At 44.2% G+C, this 23,200-nt stretch overlaps 1 protein-coding gene across 1 annotated transcript in view; it reads left to right on the top strand.

The window, feature by feature from the left end:
- The window catches only part of SPATA16 (spermatogenesis associated 16), a 139,870-nt gene that overhangs the window by 99,813 nt on the left and 16,857 nt on the right, over nt 1-23,200 (top strand). Inside the window, 4 exon segments of the mRNA XM_033150666.1 lie at nt 4,637-4,708; nt 4,710-4,814; nt 5,537-5,543; nt 7,440-7,504. Coding sequence (XP_033006557.1) covers nt 4,637-4,708; nt 4,710-4,814; nt 5,537-5,543; nt 7,440-7,504 — 249 coding nt within the window.

The following is a 23,200-nucleotide window of genomic DNA, read 5'->3' as shown; positions in this document are numbered from 1 at the left end:
CAGATGTACATGGAACCTCCCAGAGAACTACCCAGGAACTCCACCACCTTAATTCATTTCAGCTGCATTCATTGCTAGCTCAGAGTACAATAAATCATTGCCTGCCTTGGATTTTAAAACTGAAAAAAATGTAGCACGGGTATTCCAGCAACAAAAAAAATAAAAGGGAGTTCTGCCAAAACATCACACACATTTTATCACGGGAGACCTATCCGTCTAGTGCTCTCTGCTGGTTTGTCAACATATAAGGATTAAAGAAAATTGTTATTAAGGGTAATTTTCCCAAGCAGAATTCCCAGACCCTAGTCCCTCCAGATGTTCTTGGATTAAAACTCCCCTTCAACTCTGGCTATTGGCCATGCTGCCTGAGGCTAATGGGATCTGCAGTCCAAAGGAACTCCTTCAACATACATATGCTGTGGCATGTAGTTAGAGTATGACTATTGGAGTGGAAAATGGTTTCCTATCAATAAAATATCACTCATTGTGGTGGACATCTGCATTTAGGTGTGTGCTGCTTTTTTTTTTAGCCCCTACTTTGTTTCAGTGGGGACAGGTGGCGCTGTGGGTTAAACCACAGAGCCTAGGGCTTGCCGATCAGAAGGCTGGCGGTTTGAATCCCCACGACGGGTGAGCTCCTGTTGCTCAGTCCCGCTCCTGCCAACCTAGCAGTTCGAAAGCACATCAAATGGCAAGTAGATAAATAGTTACCCCTCCGGCAGGAAGGTAAACGCGTTTCCGTGTGCTGCTCTGGTTCGCCAGACGCGGCTTAGTCATGCTGGCCACATGACCCGGAAGCTTTACATTGGCTCCCTCAGCCAGTAAAGTGTGATGAGCACCGCAACCCAGAGTGGTCCACATAATGGTCCACTGGACTAATGGTCAGGGGTCCCTTTACCTTTACTGTCATACCTCGTGTGCGTCGCTGCAGGTTGCGTTCGGCATGTGTTAGAACACGCCAACCCGGAAGTACCGGAATGGGTTACTTCTGGGTTCGGCGGTTCGCGATGCGCAGATGCACAAAATGCCATCACGCGCATGTGCAGAAGCGCCGAATCGCTTTGCGCACATGCGCAGACGCGCTTCAGATATGCACTGCTCATTATGCGAATGGGGCTCCGGAACGATCCTGTTCGCATCCAGAGGTACCACAGTACTTTGTTTCAATAGCATGGCAAAGACCTCCTTCACGATACTCTTGCAATCCTTTGGTGAATGGATAGAAATTTGAAGGATGCAAAATTCTAATCCAGCGTCTTTAGCATTGCAGAAACAATTTTTGTTTGTTTGTTTCATTCATTTCTACACTACCAACAAGTGGGCCAAGGTTTGTCGCCGCACATTACAGGTTTCTTCTTTATGATTGTGTTATTTCGGCTATCACCAACACAGTGCGTTGTGGGCACTAGCAAAAAGATCTCAGCAAATATTCCCTCAGAAATCCCCAGTGCGTGAAAGACTGTTGACTCTTTTCTGCTCAGTTCCTATTTGCACTGGCTCAGCCTCTCCTACATTGAACACAAACCCTTAAACATGGCTGCATTCCACGGGGGCCAGGATTGGAACTTCCCACCCTTTCTGTTCAGAACAGATAGCTGCAAAGAATGAGGACAGCAGTGGCTGATGTGGGTGCCTTTTGTCATCGACGTTGTGGACGTGCCTACACCATCTCAACTCTTTTTCTACTCCTTGGGATGCAAAAGCCATTTTATTACTGGTGCCCTCAGCACTTTCTCAAAGTTCCAAATGTGCCCACTGCCCCCAAATGTCCGGCGATAATCAGTGCGTTATTCAGTTATCCTTTATTATGCTTCTAGGCTGCCCTTCAGCTAAAGTTTTCAGGGTACTATACAAGGACTGAAATTAAATGTGACATTAAAATTAACACGAAAACCACAGAAAGGTCCAACAACACTGCTCAGTTACAAGATAGTGGCAATACAGAAACCACGGTGGACAGGAACTGCCAAACCCACACAGCCTTCCGTCCTCAAAGGCAAGATGAAACAGATTTCAATGAGCAAAGACAAATCTCTTGAATGTTTCATACCTGCGGGGCCGTAACCAAGAAGGCCCTGTCATGAGTCACTGAGGGACTGGCTGCAGTTAGAGATGGAACTTTCATCAGATCCTCCCAAGTAGATTTTAAACTATCAGCTGGAAGGAAACGCAAGAGCTATCCTTCAATGAGTACCGGATCACAAGTTATTAGGGTTTTAGACACGAAGGGAGCACCTTAAATTGGGCCAGGTAGCAGACAGGTTAGCTCCTTGTAAAGGTAAAGGTAAAGGACCCCTGACATTAGGTCCAGTCACAGACTCTGGGGTTGTGGCGCTCATCTTGCTTTACTAGCTGAGGGAGCCGTTGCACAGCTTCCGGGTCATGTGGCCAACATGACTAAGCCTTCTGGCGAACCAAAGCAGATCACGGAAACGCCGTTTACCTTCCCGCCGGAGCGGTACCTATTTATCTACTTGCACTTTTTGACGTGCTTTCGAACTGCTAGTGGGCAGGAGCTGGGACCGAGCAATGGGAGCTCACCCCGCGGGGATTCGAACTGCCGACCTTTGATCAGCAAGTCCTAGGCTCAGTGGTTTAACCCACAGCGCCACCTGCGTACTCCTTATGAAAAGCTCGTTTTTCCCCTGGAAGCCTGGCGCCAGCTCTGTTTCTTTCCCCCTTCTTCCCATTTGTCAGGCATTCAGCTCTTTCCCCTGCTAAATCATCCAATTCTGTCGGCCCAAAGCCTCCATTTAAGCTTGCTATTTACTTAACCTTCACTGTACCGGGATGAGGTGGTTCCAGCTTCATCCTTGGCCACTTTATTATTTTCTTTACTGCAGCTTAGTAGCCTCTTGAACTCCACTGTAGCTCAGGTAATTCTCATCATGCGCTTCATCTCCCCGTGGGCTCTTATTGCTGCCAGAAGCAGTTATTTACACTCTCTTTCTGCATTTTTCGTTGCCACTGAAACACAACCCCTGACAGCATCCGACCTGCTATAATCCCTGGTTTCCCACCCGCTCCTTAAAGCTGAGAATTAGGCTGCTTCTTCCGTTAGTCTCTGACCTAAAGTAGGTTTTTAGAGAATTGCTATAACTATCGAGCATTATCCAAATCAGGTAGCCAATTTTTTAGAGAATTGCTATAACTATCGAGCATTATCCAAATCAGGTAGCCAATTTCTTAACCTCAAGGGCAGCCCCACATAAGACAGCATTGCAGTCTGCCTCTGATCCTGAAAGTCGCATCCTGCCATCAGGACTAGTAGCCAATGACAGTCATACCCCCCAGGAATAATCTAATTCCTATTTAAAACCATCTAATTGGAGGGGGCAGTGGATATCACCACACCTTGGAAGCTCACAACTGTTGTTGTTTTTAACCAAAGTGTAAGGAGGCATGCTTTTCGTTAATGGATGTAGTTTGGTCCTCGGTCTACCCCTCTGCAACGCATGGAACTGCTTTTAGAAGGCTTTTTTTTAAAAGGGTGACAAATTAATTGAGGATACTTAGATATATCAGTGGATCTGTTGGTGGAGCCTTCTCGGTGGTATTCCCCATTTGTGAAATGCCATCCCTGGCTGAGGTGTGGCTGCCTTCCTTATTATTAACATTCAGGAGGAATTTAAAAACAGTCCTGTTCAGCCAGGCATTTGTTGGATGAAATATACTGTTTCTGGCAAGCTTGAAATTGTGACCTGCCTGGATATGTGACTGCTTTTAAATGTTCTTACTGTTTAATGTGGCTGGTAGGTAAGTATGTAGGTAGATGTTTATTAATGTGGGTGTGTGTGTGTGTGTGTGTGTGTGTGTGTGTGTGCAGGGGCGTAGCAAGGTAAATTGGTACCCAGGGCAAAAAAAAAAAAAATTGTCACACACACAACCCCAGCATGGGAAGGTCAGGTGGTACCCGGTGCGGAAAATTTCTTGCCAACCCCCCCATTGATCCCCCCCCCCGCAAAAATGGTTTTATGTTATTTCATATTTTCTTACAAAGGAATAATAACAAGTAATAATAATAATAAACTTTTATTTATATCCCACCCTCCCCGGCCAAAGTCGGGCTCAGGGTGGCTAACATCAGATACATAACATAGGTATAAAATCAAAACAATAATTAAATTACCTCCTAAAAACATCTCAAAATCAAATTAAAGTCTAATTAGATGGCTTTCCACAGGGTTAGGGTTGGGAACCGTAAGTGTTCTCTGAACTGAAATTTCAGCCTTCAGACATAGGAAAACAGCCAAGTGAACAGCTATTTTGGTGGAGGAGGGTCAAGATATTAACCGAAATGCATGAAATTTCATATATAGCTATATAATCCCTAGTATAGTGAGATAAGACGTTCAGAGCTGGCATTTTCAAAACAAATGTTCCTTGATAATTTGTCACCCCCTCCATTATGGAACCGGGGCGGCCTGCCCCCCTTGCTACGCCCGTGGTGTGTTAATGTTTTGCTGCATTGTCACTGCTCCCCTGGGCTCGTTTGTGAGGAAGGGAGGGGTGGAAATATAATAATATGAATAATAATAACAACAACAACAACAACAACAATACAATAGACATTTACAAAAGCCAAGGAAGTCCCTCAACTCTTGTCTAACCTCTTTGCGTTTCATTGTGGGCCCAGGAGACTTTCTGCGCATGTTCAGGGGTGATAGAGAAGCTGCAACATGCCAGCCTGCTCGGCCGTTTGCAGCGCAATCAAGGAGCAATCGCAAGTGATCAACCAAGCCATGGCTGAGCTCGCCACTATCCCCTACCTCCAAGACATCAGCCAGCAGGATGCTGAACTGGTGAGCAATCTGGTTTTCAGCCCTTGCTGTGTGGGTTTGCTTGTCAAGCAGGAGGAACAAAACACAATGGGTTTTTCCCCCCCTGCCTTTCCCGTCTTGCACCTATTTTTTAAAATAAAAAATTAGCAGCTTGCTTTGAAACCTGGGCAAATTTTGGCAAAGCGAGGGCTAAACCCAAAACGGGCATATAACGCTTCAAGAGGCATCACTGCATTTAAATTGGCCACCCTCAGATCTCTTTATTGTGGAGGATGAGGAGCGTTTGGGTGTTTCCTGCATTATGAAACAATGTGCATTATAAACAGGATTATTAGCATCCTATAGCATAAATATCAAGAATACAAGACAAACCAGGGGTAACCACCTAAAATGAAATGAAATAAGGAGCTTTGGTTGTTTGTTGTTTATTCGACTGAGAGAACATTCACTGAATGTGCAAGAAATGGGCTCTCTACAGTGGATGTAAGGGAAATAAGCACAAGAACATTCGAGCCGCAGTAGATCAAAGTGAAAGATCCACACTGTTTCTCGCAGCAGGCAAGCAGATGCTACCAGGAAGCTCACAAGCTCAAGCTCAGCGGAGTGCACATGCTTTGTACACCAAAGGTCCCTGTTTCCATGGAGAAACAAATGCCCTCCAGATGCTGTTAGACTCCAACTCCCATCAGCCCCGGCTATATGGCCAGTCATCAAGAAGAATGGAGCTGGGGTCCAACAACATCTGGGCCCCTGAGATGGCAGGTGATGGAGAAGGCCTCTGCCTGAGGAGACAGAGAGCTGCCGGCAGTCAGAGGTCCCATTTAAAGCACTCTTACGTCACTTCCGGGGGTGCCCAAACTTTTTTCAAAGAGCGCCAGATTGATGAAGTGAACATGGGTGTATATATCAGTTAAAACTGCACGCAAAAATGTGTGCATTCCCAGAAACTTTCGATGAAATGCTGAGAGATTTCCATGAGGATTTTAAAAAAATAAATAAATCACAAATTGCTGCAGAACTGAATTTGAGACTGGCATCCTCCAGACTCGCCGTTTGCTATCAGCCCAAATCCTCACATGAGAAGATTCCGCAGGCCATTAGTACAGTGGTACCTCTGGTTAAGAACTTAATTCGTTCCGGAGGTCCGTTCTTAACCTGAAACTGTTCTTAACCTGAAGCGCCACTTTAGCTAATGGGACCTCCCGCTGCCGCCACGCCGCCAGAGCACAATTTCTGTTCTTATCCTGAAGCAAAGTTCTTAACCTGAAGCGTTACTCTGGGTTAGCGGAGTCTGTAACCTGAAGCGTACGTAACCCGAGGTAGCACTGTATTGCAATGAGAGGAAACACCAAGCAAGGGTGCGTTTGTTCTTATTATGACCTGAGGAGCATCAGGGGACTCTGCAACAACAAAAACGCTTCCCTGAAGACCACCAGTAAATGTGCTGGTCCTGGAGACGAAGCCCAGTGCTCTGCTTCAAACTAATCGCAGTGGATAATTTTCCATTTGCATGCGTCTAAATTAATTACTACATGCAAATGAGCAGTGGCTGGTGGTTTCTCCTCTGGGATGGGTTGCAGACCAAGTCATACATCATGGCTTAAGCACATGCTGGGAAAGCATTACTTAAACCTGGCTCTCCCAGCTGCAAACTTCACCTTTCGGAAGACACAGTGACCTTCTCAAGGGTAGAATTTCAACAAACCTTGGGAGTGTTTGCATTGCTTTCGATCTTTCTTTGCCAAACCTGGCAGCCGTAGAGAACCCCCCCCCCCCAAAACAGAATATTCTATGACAGGCAAGTTGTTTTTCTTTCCCCTTAGGGCACCACTTTTAAGTAATGCAGAAAGAGATCTATAATCTGGACTTCCCACATTTAACTTTAAAAACAAACAAACAGCAGCACATTAATAGCACCCACAGAGGGAAAGGATAGCATAACACCGCAAATACATTTTTCTAACTAAGAGGAATCTTATTGATCTCTCGCATCGCAACCCGCCCAGCTGCACCTTTAGAACACTGCCAGTTTGTTAAAATGAGAACTTTAAACAGTTTGATTAGATCCTTCAGTTCAGTCAAACTGGGTGCTGCTTCTATGTATGTGAGGCCCAAAAGCTGGATTGCAGTTTGCATTTTTAATGTTTATTTATGAACCACCTTAAGTGCCCCGTGGGGGGGGGGAGTGTTGAAAAGCCTTTTTCATAAATGTCTTTGTTTCTTTTAATCGACGCAGCCTAGCCAGTTGCACACTTTTGAGTTCCTTGTTGAGCTCAGTGGAAGGCATTTAAGTAGGTGTTCCACTCTTTAATGAGACTGAAATACTCTAATATTTACAAACACATTGTGCATTGCAAAGCAAGCTTCTCCGAAATTCCTGAAGTGCACATTTTCCGATGGGATATTTCACCAACACACAAACGCACACCCTTATTGTTGGGCATTATCCATCCCACAATAACACAAGGCAAATGTGGATGAGAAGAGGAAGGAGGCGATGGTGGTGGTGTTCGTTGTGCGAAAGATGAGCAATAAAATCATCAGCGTACAAATGATTTTTAATTAGGTTTTAATCTGTGTATTTAGAGAAGTTATTTCTGTGTGAATTCCATTCCGATAATTTTTATCTTGGTGTCACAGCTGCAGTCACTATGGCAGATGCCATGGACACCCTCGAAGGAAGGAAAAGTGATAAAGAACGTGTCTGGAATAAAATTCAGAAGGTAAAAAAAAAAGTCACTGCTGAAGACTCAGCAGATACAGCAGTTTCTGGGAAGGAAAGGTCTGTCTCAGGGGTCAAATCTGTTTGCTGAAAAAGTCAGTAACATCACCATCTTGAAATTTTGCCTTGGCAAATTTGTGCCCAGACCACTCGGGGGGGGGGGGTTGGGGCTGCTCTTTGCATTCATCTAGATAGAGATAGACTCTTCCCGTGCAACCCATCAAGACGACCAAGTCTTTGCACACGTTGCCAACTTTAAACGCAGCTTGGTCATCCTTTTTCTCAATTCGGATCAAGGCTGCTTTGGATGCAAACGCATCAAAACGCAGTATTTCATATGAAGCGGCAAGAGAAATAGCAGACGGTTAATGTGTACACTGCTTCCCAGACCAGAGGTGGATTGCACAGCAAATGGGAGCGTGTACGCAGCCATTGCCAAATTGTTTGGAATGATTGGTGTGCCTACATCTTTATTGTGCCAGATCCGATAATTCTCCCGAAATTGTGTACCGTAAGTCCACAAAGATCAAGCAATGTGGCAACTTTGTGACAGGGTAAACAGCTAAGGGCCTGGTCACACCTTGAAGACTAACACGTTTAGTATAGCACAAGCTTTCACAGATCACAGACCACAAACCACTTCATCGGGTGCAGGGTTAATCCCGAGTTTCAGGTACAGATATACATTATTTGGAAGGAGAGCATTGTGAACAGCGAGGTTAGAAGGAAATGAAGTGCAGAAAAGCACAGGCAGCGATAATTACGTTACCAACAGTGGCATTTGCAGAAAGAGAAGTTGATAAACTTCCGGCTGGCGACGCCATAGCGGGTGGTCGGGGCTGCTTCGGCTGCGAGGCGCCCGATCCATCCCGGGGGTTAGGAGCCCCGCAACCGCAAAGCGGGGCTCCGGTTGGGGTGCGGGAAGAGCGTCCCGCACCCTGGGCTCCCCGGCTGCGCCCACGGAGGCTCCGAACCCTTCCCTTGCCCCCCCTGTAAAGGGGGAGTGGGGGTGAAGGGACAACGGAGCCGGGCTTACGGGGATATGCCCCAACCGGGATGCAAATGCGGCGACAAAGCCCGCGGTGAGCGTCTTAGTTCTACCTTTGAAGAATGGAGCCAAAGGAACCCGGTGGTCGTGAGTAACTAATTTGACCAGAAATCGAGCTTTTGGAACGATCCGGGGGGAAGGAGAAAGGCAGCCTGCCTTCTTCCCTTCGAGTTAAAGAAGCTAACCAATTTGAGCAACTGCTGCTACAGGACTGCTACAATGTGCTTAAAATTGATACATGAGACTGGCAAACTTTTTTCTTGGGAAGTAAATTAGTGGAAAATATCTCCATTTAAAGTTGCGGTATCTGCGCTCCAGTTTAGGAAAATGGCGATGAACAGAGAGGCAGGAGTAGAAATTTGATACCCACTTCCTCCCCCTCTACCAGTATGCTGGGCTTCGTCCTTGAACTGGTACTGAACTCTGGACTAACGGACGAACAGAGGCTCACTGCTTTGAAGGTGGAACTGCTGTACAGGAAAGTCAAAGTCTTGTGTGGGGGTCTGAAAGAGAACCAATTGCCCACAGAGGAGGCTTTTAAAACTTTTAACACTTTGGAAGAAAGTCTTGCCAAAGAGCTGAGAGGATGTCTGGGAAGATGGAGAGAAATGAGTGAGCTACTTCGGAGAAGAAACTCGCCTTTTGGGGGTGGCAGTCCCAAGGCGACGGTAAGATTTGTTATATCCAGTCCCCGAGGTGTGAGCTCGGGGGCCAGGGACAGAGAATTATGGTTTTTACAAGAAGAAAAGGAATGCTACAAAGAACCGGAGAAGCTGAGAGACGACGAGATGGACATCCTGGAGCTCGTGGCAAGGAGAGCTTTGGACTGTGCCTGGATCTGTGGACGCTTGGAGAGGGAAGCCACAGGGAAATTCAGTGTTGAGGCCACCAGGAGAAGAATAATGGACAGAGGGGGTGTGGGGTGAAACACTAAGTAAAATTTGAAGTAGCCTGTCATGGAATTTTGAAATCGGAGGGTGAATACTGTCAACAATCTTTCTGTTTATTTTTTGTTTGAATATGAAAGGAGATATTTTGAGTTACTATGTTATTAGCAGCAGTTTAAAGGATAGAAGAGATAGATATGATATAAATGATTGGTGAAGATTTTAATGGAAGAAGAATTATGATGAGATATTACTACGATGATGCATTGTTAGTTAAATGTTGAATATATAATTGTGTGTAATTATATAATTGAATTTGAATTTCAGGAGAAATGGTTTTAAAATAGATTAAGGATATGAACTCGAAGGAGAAAGGGCAGGGGAAGTCAATGGTCAAGATATGGAAATAGAAATTTTCTTTTTAAAGAAAAGATGCAACAAGAAAACTTGACACTGTTTGTATTTGTTTTATTAATGTATTTGTTTTGTATTTGTTTAATTGTAGGTGTGGGTGTGGGTATATGTTGTTATAAGAAAAAGGTCAATAAATTTTTATAAAAAAAAAAAAAAAGAGAAAGAGAAGTTGATAAAACAGACACTCTGGCATTGGTGAGCTAATTAGCACATGTGGTGTGATAGAAATAAGACTCCATTGTGCCAATTCAGTCCAGAAGTAATTGTGCTGAACTTTTTGATATATGATATTTCAACCATTTCACGTTGCAGTCTCCTCTTGAAGTGCTCAGCTGATTTGTATAACCCCTTTTTAAAGCCAATTGGAAGGGTAGCTGTAACTACATCCAGTGGTGGTGAATTCTATAGTTTACCTCTGCATTGTGTCAGAGACAACAAAGCCCTCCTATTGCCCATAATAGTCCTCTAATTCGCCAAATGCTTTTGAATTATGGTGCTGGAGGAGACTCTTGAGAGTCCCATGGACTGCAAGAAGATCAAACCTATCCATTCTGAAGGAAATCAGCCCTGGGTGCTCACTGGAAGGACAGATCCTGAAGCTGAGGCTCCAATACTTTGGCCACCTCGTGAGAAGAGAAGACTCCCTGGAAAAGACCCTGATGTTGGGAAAGATGGAGGGCACAAGGAGAAGGGGATGACAGAGGACGAGGTGGTTGGCAGTGGAAGACAGGAGAGCCTGGCGTGCCCTGGTCCATGGGGTCATGAAGAGTCGGAAATGACTAAACGAAACAACAACAACAACAACAACAACAACAACAACAACAACAACAACAACAACAACAATGAACCCTGCGGGACTCCTCCACATACAATCCCAGCACTCTCAGGCTTAGATCAGCAGTTACACGTCAGCTGATGCTAAATTTGTTTAAACAAACAGCTAGCATTTCCATGTTGATGTGGCATGAGTTAATTAAAACAGATAACTACTGGAGAAGTTTAAAGGGTTTTCCATCACCTTTTGGAATGGCTATTCACCAATTCGCAATAAAGCAATAGTTCTAGGAGTGCATGTGCGGCTCACATATCAGAAAGAGATAACAAAATAACCATGCTTTGTTTTCTTGACTGGTGACTCTTGATGCATGTACAGGATGCCTTCCTGCGCAAATAATTTATTTGTTTTTGTTATTTATCCTGGGAACGCGTAGCAAAACAAAGAGTGCCCCTTTTTCCTGCTGGTTTCATCTTGAGAGATAAATAATGGAAGCAGGAGCATTTTCCCTTGCTCGCTCTCCCATTTACTTATGGAGTCCGCAAGAGAAACTCTTTGGAAAAAAATAAACACAGTGTGTGTTGCGTCGTTAATGCGATCAGCGGCATTAACTAGATCAGGTCTCCCTTTCCGCTCATTAATGAACACACAACAAGCACTTTGCACAGGGACACGGGCAGCTTCCCCTGGCAACAAACGATGCTATGGTGCTTACATCTCCCAGTTAAATTTTATGCCCTCCATGGCATTAATGGTTCTGTTCAAGATGCAAAGCTGCCATGCGTTTGTGTCCACAGCCATTCCAAAAGTAGTCCCCCTACCCTATAAGAATACTAAGCTTTTGTATGGTGCTTTAAACATACTTCACATACATTATCCTGCTAATGTTTTCTTTTAAAAGCCTGTGAATTAGATCAAGTTGCTCCTTATTGCAGACAGATGGGCTTGAGAAAGCATGGTGTGTCTAAGGGCAGTGACGCATAGTGGCTAGAGTGAAGGACATGGGAAGCTGCCTTATACCGAGTCACACGATTGGTCCATCCAGTTGAGCATTTTCTGCATCAGTTTGTTCTCAAACTGGTGTGGTGGAAGAGGATGGCAAGTGTGGTGGGCAGAGTCAAAGAAACATTTAAACATTTTTAAACTTTTTATTCAGAAAGTGTAGGCCAGAGAAAAAAGTTTGAGAACCACTGGTCTACACTGGCTGGCACTGGCTCTCTAGGATTGCAGACTGAGGACATTCCCAACTCTACATGGGGCACTCTACATGCAGAGCAGTGAATAGCACATGAATGCAACAGTTAGGATTCCAAGTGTGTTAAGCTGAAAAGGCTCAGAATCCCTGCAGACCTTCCCTCTTTAAGCATGAAAGCTTGGACTGAAACTGCCACAAGCAGGGATGGGGCAGGGCTTATGTGTGTGCGCGCACCCTGCCACACTGGCAGAGGAAGAGGGGGGCGGGGAGAGTGAACTGCCCCCGGCAGCGTGATCCCGGTGGGGTGCCATTGTGGCTGCCTCCCCCCCTGCCCACGCTGGGCGCCCTGCCCCTGCAGATGGCACACCACGCCACCACGCCCCTGGGACGCACGCCTGCCTGCTCTCCACCCCCCTGGTGCCGGAGCATGAAGCTCCACCACTGCCCTGCCATCGCCCCTCCCTAAGGTCACACAGATTTGCCCTGAGCACTCCACTCAACAGCTGGACCTGCAGGCAGAAGAAGCGGCTGCTGTTCCGGAACAAACAAAGCAGGATTAGGATCCGATGGACTTTCAAATTTCAGCAGTCCCTGTGCATGGCCAAAATCCCCCCCCCCACCTGCCTTCTGTTCTGGTCCCTTCACTATGTCATTGTTGCGGCACCCGCTAAACTCAGCACCCTGTAGGACGGAACCAGCCGTTCTGCCCTAAATCCACCTCTGGAGTAATGCTTTCACCTGGCACCTAAATATATGTAATGATATGCAATCTTGTCATCGACAGCCTTCAACAACAATTTCTCCAGTACTTCCATTTGTGGAGGGACAGGGGGAGCGTTCAGACATTTGGTTTCCTAACTGTTGTTGCTGTTGCTGTTTCCTAACAGTTAATTTGGCTGAAACACACACACTTTGTGCCTTAGGCAGTCAAATAGGTTCCAGTGGACTCTGACATCATCACAAGCATGCATGAATACACAGCTCTCTGCCACCTGTTCCTCCATCCCCTCAGGGGGTGAAAAATTTCCCACAATTTCAAATCCAGGTTCACTCTTTTGTCCTTATTGCTGCTGTGTTAATTTACACGTGTTGGAAAATAACCACAATTTAAGCCTGTGCAATTAGTGTTAAATGAAGAGTGCCAATACCATCGTCCCCAGCAGTGAAGTTTGGCTGTTGCAAAAGAAGCAGATGTTGTGCTTAATGGAAAACATTCAGCCTTTTTCGCCGGAAGCAGCAGAATGGCGGCTGCGGCAACAGTATACCAAATGGTTAGAAAAGTGGGGGGGGCGGGGGGGGCAACAAAATTCCTGCTACAGGCCACTCTTTTCTTCTCATTTCTGGTTTCGCGCCCATGTTTGCTATGTTTTGCTGCATGCAGCTTGCCTGTGGAACTCAATCCTACAAGATATAGCGACGGCTTTAAAAGAGGGCTGGCCAAACTCATGGAGGATAAGTTAATCGGTGGCTACGAAGCACAGTACCGCTCCACTGTAGGCAGGAGTGGCCTGTCCCATTTTGCTGCCTGAGGTGCTGCCACACCCTCACCCTCCCCCCACCCAAGCTTTGCTTACTGGGGTCACATGGCGGTGTCTTCCGGTGAGATTTCACAAGATCTCCTGCAACTCTCATGCAAGATCTCGCCGGAAGCCAGCACCACCTCTTCTTGGTTCTCTGGTGGCGGCTCCACCCCACAGGATTCCACCGCCCAAGGTGGCTGCCTCGGTCTGCCTTGTGGGTGAGCCAGCCCTGTTTGTATGCCTTACTAGTTGCTGGCAACTGCAAATGGGGAAAGAGCTGTTGTTGTTGTTGTTGTTGTTGTTGTTGTTGTTGTTGTTGTTGTCCTTCTTCTTCGGCAATCACTCGTAGCTGAGTAAGATTGTCTTCCATAAACACAGTTCTAAAAGTGAGTCCGTAAGTCACTGTGGAGGCCAATTCTGGATCCACACGTCCTGCCACAGTAGGAACATAGGTTTCCAGGTGGGAGTCAATCATGGTGAGGGTTTGCCAAGCGTGCCTTCCTCTTAGCACACTTCTCCCTTTCGTCCTGCATTCATGACACCTTTACACATTCCTAAACATTAGGAAGAACTTCCTGACAGTAAGAGCTGTTCGACAGTGGAATTTGCTGCCAAGGATTTGGTGCTGGTCAATGGCGGACGGGAGTCCGACGGCTCCGTCCTCCGTTAGGCTATAGGGATTACCGTGCCTGCGCCACGGGTCCCTTAAAGCCACGGGAAGAGCGTCCCATGGACCGACTGCTTCGTGGGTCCCAGACGTGCCGTCTCCGCTCCTGATTGACCCTCGTAAGGGGGAAAATCAGGCGAGCGAAGCTCCGGCACGGGACTGAAGAAGCGACTGCCTGCGGAGGATCAAAGCAGCGATCCCGCCAGACTCGAGCACCCGGCACTTCCGACATAGAAACTTCCAAAGAAACTCTGTAAGTAAAAGTTTTGGACTGTCTGACAAGTTTGGAGAGCACTGCTTGCAGAGGAAACTTTAAAAGGAAGCCTGTTCCCCTTGAACTGTTTGCGCGAGCTTGGTAGCGCTAAAAGATCAAAGCCGCGACTAACGGGAAAAGTTTTGCGAACTCTGCCAAACTTTTTAAAAGTTGTTTAAAAGTTGTTTGAAGGATGTTTAGAGACTTAAAAACAGCTGATATGGCAAAAGAAGACACCGCTCGCCCTCTGGACTAGGATTCCGGGTCGGTAGCGGGCTGCAATATATTGTTGCCATTTTTTCTTTGTTGGTGTTTCAGTGACTGTTTACCAGTGGAGACATTTTGACTTCTTTGTAGCCGGTTACAAGTTACTTTATGGACTTGGTGGTAACACTGCAAGTGAGAAACAGCTACTGACTTGGGCTATTTAAATAAACTCTTCTTGGCTTTAAGGAATCTATAACTTTGGAAAAATTTGAACTCTTTGCCTAAAAGTTGGATTTTTGGACTGGTGTGGGCTTCTGGCTCAGCAGGCTCTTTGTTCTCAGAAGCGAGCTGCTGGCCACCTGGCGTTTACTTTTGGGACTGTTGGTCTTCTGCTGTGAATGTCTGAGATTGTTACCACAGCAACTGGAGTGACCTTGAGACTACAATTGCAGAGCCCACAGGAAATGGACACTAGATCTAAAACAGCTGGCTCTAGCTCTGCACAAAAAAGAGGCTCTGTTTCCCTAACTCTTCAGGAACAAATGGAGAAATTGGTTGCTAGTGTGGCAGAAATTGCAGCAGGATTGAAAAGTGTGACTGAAGGGTTGAAGCAAACACAGGATTCAGTGTCATCAGTAAATACAACAGTGAACTCTGCAATAGAAAAACTCCAAGTTGATATAAAAGCTGATATTAAAAATTCCACCCAGACCTTGGAAAAATCAATTGGCCAAATTGAGGAGAATGTAAGGAAGAACAGAGAAGAAATTAATAAAATTGGGCAGGAGGTGACCACTTTGAAAAAGGACTCCGAGGAAATTAAAGTGGTCAGAGAAAAAATAAAAAAGGTGGAGGAAAAATTGGACAATTTAGATTTGGAGCAGATAGAGAATATTGGAACACGACAGAGAACTGTTGAGGAATCTCTTGCTTTTCTGCAACTTCACCAGAGAGAGGGAAACATCCGCCTAAGGGGTCTTCCAGAATTGGAAGGAGAAGACCTAAAAGCCTACATTGTGGAGCAATTTTCAACATAATGGGAGTTAGAAGAGGTAAACGTCTCAGCACGCATAGTGAAGGCCTTCAGATTTGGACCCAGAGGTTCCAGAGGAAAGAAAAGCACTAAAACAGTCAGCGACTGTTTGATTGTGCTACACGATAGACACGACAGAGACTACTTTCTGGACTTACATTACAGAAACAACCTGGTGGTACAGCAGAATAAAGTAATTTTTTATAAGGATATCCCCAGATTTTTCTTGGACAAAAGAGCTCCTTACAACGATTTGGTGACTGAGCTAAGAAGAAGAAAGATCTCCTTCAGTTGGGAATTTCCAGAAGGCCTTGCATTCACGTTTGAAGGGAAAAAGATAAGAATAAGGTCCTTGGCGGAAAAGCAAAAGTTTTTGGATAAACATCTGGAACAATTTAAAGGTACTCCACTTGATCCAGCACAGCTCTACAAGTTTCCAGAAGCATTTCCACCACCGCCGGGATTACCAGGGCCAAGTCAGAAGGACCCAGAGGAAGGTAAGAAAGGAGAGGCAACTGGAGGAGAAGAATAAATAAAGGAAAATGGCGCTCAAGCTAATGACATGGAATGTTCGGGGATTGAACCAGAGACCAAAGAGACGCAGAGTGTTTTATAGCATAGAAAAGAAGAATTTGGACATAATATGTTTACAGGAGACCCACATAGTCCGACGCCACAGAAGACTACTACAGAACAAAAAACTAGGCCAAGAGTTTATATCATCGGATAAGGTCAAGAAGAGAGGAGTAGTGATATATGCAAAGGAGAAATACAGCCCAAGACAGCTATTTAAAGATGAAGAAGGGAGATACATCACAATTGAAATCAACGTACAAGGCGAAAAAATTTTGATTCTGGGACTTTATGCACCAAATGATGGAAAGTCGATTTTTTACAAAAAAATACATGACCTGCTGTTGGACTATTTGGATTATAAGGTAGTGTGCCTTGGAGACTTTAATGGTGCAGTTTCCACATTAATGGACAGATCTCAAAGAACCAAATTAACGAATGATGGGAAACTCCCAAAGACTTTCTTTGAAATGGTGGATAATTTGAATTTGGTGGACTCTTGGAGATTAAAAAATCCCACAGAAACAGAGGCAACGTACTTTAGTGAACCTCAGAAGTCATGGTCGAGGATAGACTACATCTGGATCTCGAATGAATTGGCTCCAAAAATACAAAAGGCAGAAATTGGTCCCAAAACGCTTTCAGACCATAATCCGGTACAGCTAAATTTAAAAATGATTTCCAAGGATTCTTTTAGATGGAGAATGGATGACGCATTGATGAGAGACACCAAGCTAGTAGAAAGAGCGGCGAAAAAGATGAAAGAATATTTTCAAATCAATTGGAGTTCCGAAGTGGAGAAAAGGATTGCCTGGGATGCAAGTAAAGCGGTAATGAGAGGATTCCTCATAAGTGAAAAAGCAAAAAAGAAGAAACAACAAAATGCAGAAATGGAGAGACTGTTGAAATTAATCAAAGAAAAGGAAAAAGAATTAAGAGGACATCCCAGATGTGTCAAAATTCAAAAAGAAATTAAATACTTGCAATCCCAATATGCGAACATTATGAATCAGGATATCGAATGGAAAGTGAAAATGATGAAACAAATAACATTTGAATCTGCTAATAAATGTGGAAAACTACTAGCTTGGCAACTAAAGAAAAGACAAAAGGTAAATGTCATCAGCAATTTGGTAGTAAATGGAAAAAATGTAGAGAAACCAGAGGAAATCAGATGGTGTTTCCAGAGATTTTACAAGCAACTGTACAAGGAGGAGAAGATAGATGAAGCAGAGATAGACCGATTTCTGGAAAAGAATGGATTGCAAAAAGTCCCAGAGGAAAAACTAACAACCCTCAACCACCCAATATCGACACAAGAGATAGAAGATGCAATAAACAATATGCAATTGGGGAAGGCCCCAGGACCGGATGGATTAACAGCAAAATATTATAAGACATTGAAAGATTGGCTATCGCAGCCGTTAAGAGAAATTTGCAACAAAATACTAGAAGGAGATAGGGCACCAGAGACGTGGAAAGAAGCCTTTATCACACTGATTCCAAAACCAGACACAGATAAGACTCTAATGAAAAATTATCGTCCAATATCCCTTTTGAATGTGGACTACAAAATCTTTGCAAATGTTTTGGCTACAAGGTTGAAAAGAGTGTTGAAAGACTATATACATAGAGACCAAGCAGGTTTCTTGCCAGGAAGACAAATAAGTAATAACACGAGAATTATTGTGGACATTTTAGAAAAACTGGAGAGAGACATAAACACAGATGCGGCACTATTGTTTGTCGATGCAGAGAAAGCATTTGATAAAGTATCTTGGACATTTATGAAAAAGAATTTGGAAAAGATGGGAGTTGGAGAAAAATTCTTAAATGGCATCAAGGCCATCTATACAGAACAAAGAGCAAAAGTAATAGTAAACAGTGTGATATCGGAGGAGATTGAAGTTGAGAAAGGAACAAGACAAGGGTGCCCTATCTCCCCTTTACTTTTTATTACGGTCCTGGAAGTCCTCCTAAATATGATTCGAAAAGACAAACAGACAAAAGGAATTAGAGTGGGAGAGAAAGAATACAAATTACGCGCCTTCGCAGACGATTTGATGTTATCCCTGCAGGAACCGGAAAGCAGTGTCCCCAGAGCCCTGGAATTAATTGAACAATTTGGACTTGTAGCTGGCTTCAAATTAAATAAGCAGAAAACCAAAGTTTTAGGTAAAAATTTGAGTGCAGAACAGATTCAAAGAATACAAGAAGCCACAGGCCTCAATTTTGTTAAAACTGTAAAATATCTAGGTATCAATCTCACAACTAAGAATTTGAACCTGTACAAGGACAACTATGAAAAACTGTGGATGGAGATAAAAAAAGATATGGAAATATGGACAAGACTTAAACTGTCGTTAATGGGAAGAATAGCAGTGGTTAAAATGAATGTCCTACCAAGGATGCTGTTTTTATTCCAAGCCATACCAATTTTGGATAAACTAGACTGCTTTAAGAAATGGCAAAAGGACCTATCGAAATTTATATGGCAGGGCAAAAAGCCTAGAATCAAGTTTAAGATCTTAACAGACTCTAAAGAGAGAGGAGGCTTTGCCCTGCCGGATTTAAGACTCTACTTTGAAGCAGCGGCCTTTTGCTGGTTAAAGGATTGGTTTAAATTAGAGAATGTTGATGTGTTGGACTTGGAAGGACACGATAATATGTTCGGTTGGCATGCATACCTTTGGTATGACAAGGTTAAAATTCACAGAACTTTTAAGACTCATATAGTTAGAAAATCCCTGTATCAGGTTTGGACTAGATACAAAGACCTGTTGGAGAGAAAGACTCCTAGATGGATTTCTCCAGTGGAGGCCAAGGCCTATAAGAGACCGAACATGTCTGCAAACTGGCTAAGATATATGGACATATTGCAGCAGGAAGGGGACTCATTTAAGTTAAAAAGCTATGACCAAGTGAAAAGTCAGGTCCCCGATTGGCTGCAATATCATCAGGTGCACGAAACATTTAAAATGGACAAAAAAGTTGGTTTTCAAGTAGAAAAATCAAAACTGGAAACAGAACTGATAGAACCGAACTTTAAGAACCTTTCCAAAATGTATAATCTTTTGCTAGAGTGGCATACGAAAGATGAACTGGTTAAATCGTCAATGATAGATTGGGCGAAAGATGTAGGGCATAATATTATGATGGATGACTGGGAGAGATTGTGGCAGAAAGGTATCAAATTTACTGCTTGTCATAGTTTAAGAGAAAACATAATGAAAATGGTGTATAGATGGTATTTGACACCAGTTAAGATAGCTAAGATGAATACCAAAATGTCAGATGTATGTTGGAAATGTAAACATGCGAAAGGTACCTTTTTTCATATGTGGTGGTTGTGCCCAGCGGTAAATGCTTTCTGGGATAAGATTTATAATGAGCTTAAGAAGGTAATGAAAGTTACCTTTTGTAAGAAACCAGAGGCATTTCTTCTGAGCATAACCAATGAAGAGATACCCAGTCAGGATAGAGTGTTTTTTATGTATGCCACAACAGCGGCTAGAATCTTACTGGCAAGAACATGGAAAGGCGAAGAGATACCAACGGTGGAAGAATGGCAGATGAAGATGATGGAATACATGGAACTCGCAGAACTGACCGCCAGAATCGGGGACCAGAGGGAGGAGAAGGTGTCACAGGAGTGGAAAAAATTTAAAGACTATTTAGTTAAATTAGTCAAATTGAACATTTGAGCAGAATTAAACAGAATATCGGCTTTAGTAGACTTATGTTAGATAAAACCGTTAAGAGGAAATTTTTTATGCGAATGATGTATTTGTTAAAATATGTTAAGATATGATGCTAAAATAAGACTTATAGTTGATTAGGTATTTGATTAAGTAAAGTTAAGCATAGTAAAATTTGGGCAAATGTCAATTGAACAAGATATAAAGCTACCTAGAAGATATATATGATTTTGAAGACAGTGGAGGGAATGGGGGAAGCCCCCAAATAGAGAAGATAGAAACAAGGAAAGTATGAAGATTAGTGTTAGTTTAAGGTTTGTATAAGTTTCTTTTTCTTTTTATTGCTATTGTTTGATTGTGTTTATGTAGTGTGTTTTTATGGTGTTAATGTTGGTGTTTATGTTATGTTTTTCTTCTGTTTTAATTGAAAATAATAAAAATCTTATTAAAAAAAAGAGGAATTTGCTGCCAAGGAGTGTGGTGGAGACTCCTTCTTTGGAGGTCTTTAAGCGGAGGCTTGACAGCCATCTGTCAGGAATGCTTTGATGGTGTTTCCTGCTTGGCAGGGGGTTGGACTGGATGGCCCTTGTGGTCTCTTCCAACTCTATGATTCTGTGATTCTATGATTCTAGAAGACGCCTGCTTCTTGGGAGAGAAGCAATGACAAACCTAGACAGCATCTTAAAAAGCAAAGACATCACCTTGCCGACAAAGGTCCGTATAGTTAAAGCTATGGTTTTCCCAGTAGTAATGTACGGAAGTGAGAGCTGGACCATAAAGAAGGCTGATCGCTGAAGAATTGATGCTTTTGAATTATGGTGCTGGGGGAGACTCTTGAGAGTCCCATAGACTGCAAAGAGATCAAACCTATCCATTCTTAAAGAAATCAGCCCTGAGTGCTCACTAGAAGGACAGATCCTGAAGTTGAGGCTCCAGTAATTTGGCCACCTCATGAGAAGAGAAGACTCCCTAGAAAATACCATGATGTTGGGAAAGATGGAGGGCACAAGGAGAAGGGGACGACAGAGGATGAGATGGTTGGACAGTGTTCTCGAAGCTACTAACATGAGTTTGGCCAAACTGCGAGAGGCAGTGGAGGATAGGCGTGCCTGGCGTGCTCTGGTCCATGGGGTCACGAAGAGTTGGACACGACTGAACGACTGAACAACAACAACAACATGATTCTACATCACTTGGGAAGACAGGCGAACTGATGCCAGTGTCCTGGAAGAAGCAAAGATCACCAGTGTTGAAGCAATGATTCTTCAACATCAACATGGACTAGTCATGTTGAGCGGATGCCTGATTATCATCTTCCAAAGCAACTCATCTATTCCGAGCTTAAAAATGGAAAGCGCAACAAAAGAGGTTTAAAAACTGTCTCGAGGCAAATCTAAAAATATATAGTATAAACATTGACAGCTGGGAAACACTGGCCTGCGAGCGCTCCAATTGGAGAGCTGTTCTACTAAGGTCCAGCTAGTGGGCCATGTTGAAAGCAACCTCCCTTGGAGGTTTTCAAGTAGAGGTTGGATGGCCTTCTGTCATGGATGCTTTAGCTTAGAGTCCTGCATTGCGGGGGGTTGGACCAGATAAATCCCCTTCCAATTCCACAATCCTATGACTAAGTGATCCATCAGGGCTCTTCTTACATTCTTGCATTAATACAAACCAAGTTCCCTGCAGACATCTCGTGCGTAGACTGCTTTTCAAACGAGAGACATCTTCATTTAGTACCGCCGCCTCCCCTCCCGCCTATCCTTTCCTTGTTAACATATAAAGGAGGAAGAGAGAACAAAAATAGGTTTGGGTTTCTGATGTGTTGCTTTCGCTGCAAGCAAGGCTGTTCCGCTCATTGGCCACTATGAATAGTTGACCCTGTTAAGCTGTGAGTGCTGTGCAAGCCCTCGACAGACGCCTTGTTATTCCTACCACCTGCCCAGCGAGACTTTCCTGTTCCCATCCATCCCGCTAGACCCTTGCAATTTGTTTTCTTGGCAGAAGTGGAAGAAAACGCATCCTGTAGTTGTTAGGCAACTCATTGGGGCCTGTCCTACGGTCAGAGTGGGGTGGGCGCCTCGGGCGGCTGGTTTTTAGTGTCGTGCAATTATTAACACCCATGTTTAAAAACGGGCTAACTTCTGGCAGTAGTCCGAAACTGGTTTCTCATTCCAAACTGCTGAATGAGTCCCCGGCGATGAGCACAAGGCACAGGCGTGTTAGGTCCAAAGACACTGAGAGGCTTAAAGTATCTTTAGCTGTGCGGCTGTGCTGCACAAGCAAAAAAGAAGACACACACACACACACACACACCTAAGGGGAGGAGTGTGCAAATGTGGAAAGAGTTGGAAAGAGTTACATGTGTTTTTTAACAAAACTAAGGGGAGGAGTGTGCAAATGTGGAAAGAGTTGGAAAGAGTTACATGTGTTTTTTAACAAAACTAAATGAAAAAACATTTTGCTTTCCCACTTTTTTTAAGATTAAGAAAAAGAAAACGGCATTTATTTTTAAGGTGAAAGAAATCAAAGTAGAAAAGCACTTGCAGGTGAAAATTGTGCTTCAGCTAAGGGTTTAGAGCTCCTGTGGATTCTGATTTGTTTTGGCCACTTCTTGTTGCATTTTCTGAATTCCTGGAACCATCGTATTCTCTCCTCCCCGTCCCCCGTCCCCATATCCATGTGCCTGGACTGAAAGCGACAACGGGAAATTGGATGTTAATTGGCCAACACCTCCATATGTAGGTTACAGCTCAGAACCCTAGGAAATCACTCTAGTGGGTTGTGGGGGGGATGTGAAGATCCTAAATGTCTAGCCAGCTACGGCACTCCTTCCTTGAAAACAATGAGGCTAGGCATGCATGTATAATGGATGAAGCAGTCTGTGTGGATTCTGGCCCCTGGGCTGCAGCCATAAAATATTCCCTAACCAAAATGCATAGCTTGCGAACCAGGTCTGATACGGTGGAGGTTGTGTATAGCTGCACACCTCTGCAGGAACTATTCCGGGGTTTATCTCTTACGTCTACTTTAGCAAGAGTGCTGCTGGCATCTTGCATGCACAGAAGATGTACTTAGTTTATGGAGTCACATCCGATAAGTGCCGCAGTCTCTTTTCTACTGGGTTTGGACCGCAAAGAATGACTAGAGTATAAACACCCCGCAAGCAAATCAGGATGAATGCTCATTGTTTTATAACCACCCCGCAAACATGTCAGAACAAATCTTCAGATGTGAACAGATATAACCTAACCTCTGCGTATGTTTCGTGCGAGCAAATCAGGATGAATGCTCCATAAACAGGTTGGCTTCTGTGCAGAACGGGAGGGCGCCATGTTCTCTTTCACCTCAGGCAGCAAAATGTCTTGGGCTGGCCCTGCCCTTAACAGTAGGCATGCAGTGCTGCAAGGATCAGCCAACAGCGTGAATG

Source organism: Lacerta agilis, chromosome 5 (genome assembly GCF_009819535.1).
Source record: "Lacerta agilis isolate rLacAgi1 chromosome 5, rLacAgi1.pri, whole genome shotgun sequence".
Lineage (NCBI taxonomy): Eukaryota > Metazoa > Chordata > Lepidosauria > Squamata > Lacertidae > Lacerta > Lacerta agilis.
This window is presented reverse-complemented; position numbering and strand designations above follow the sequence as displayed.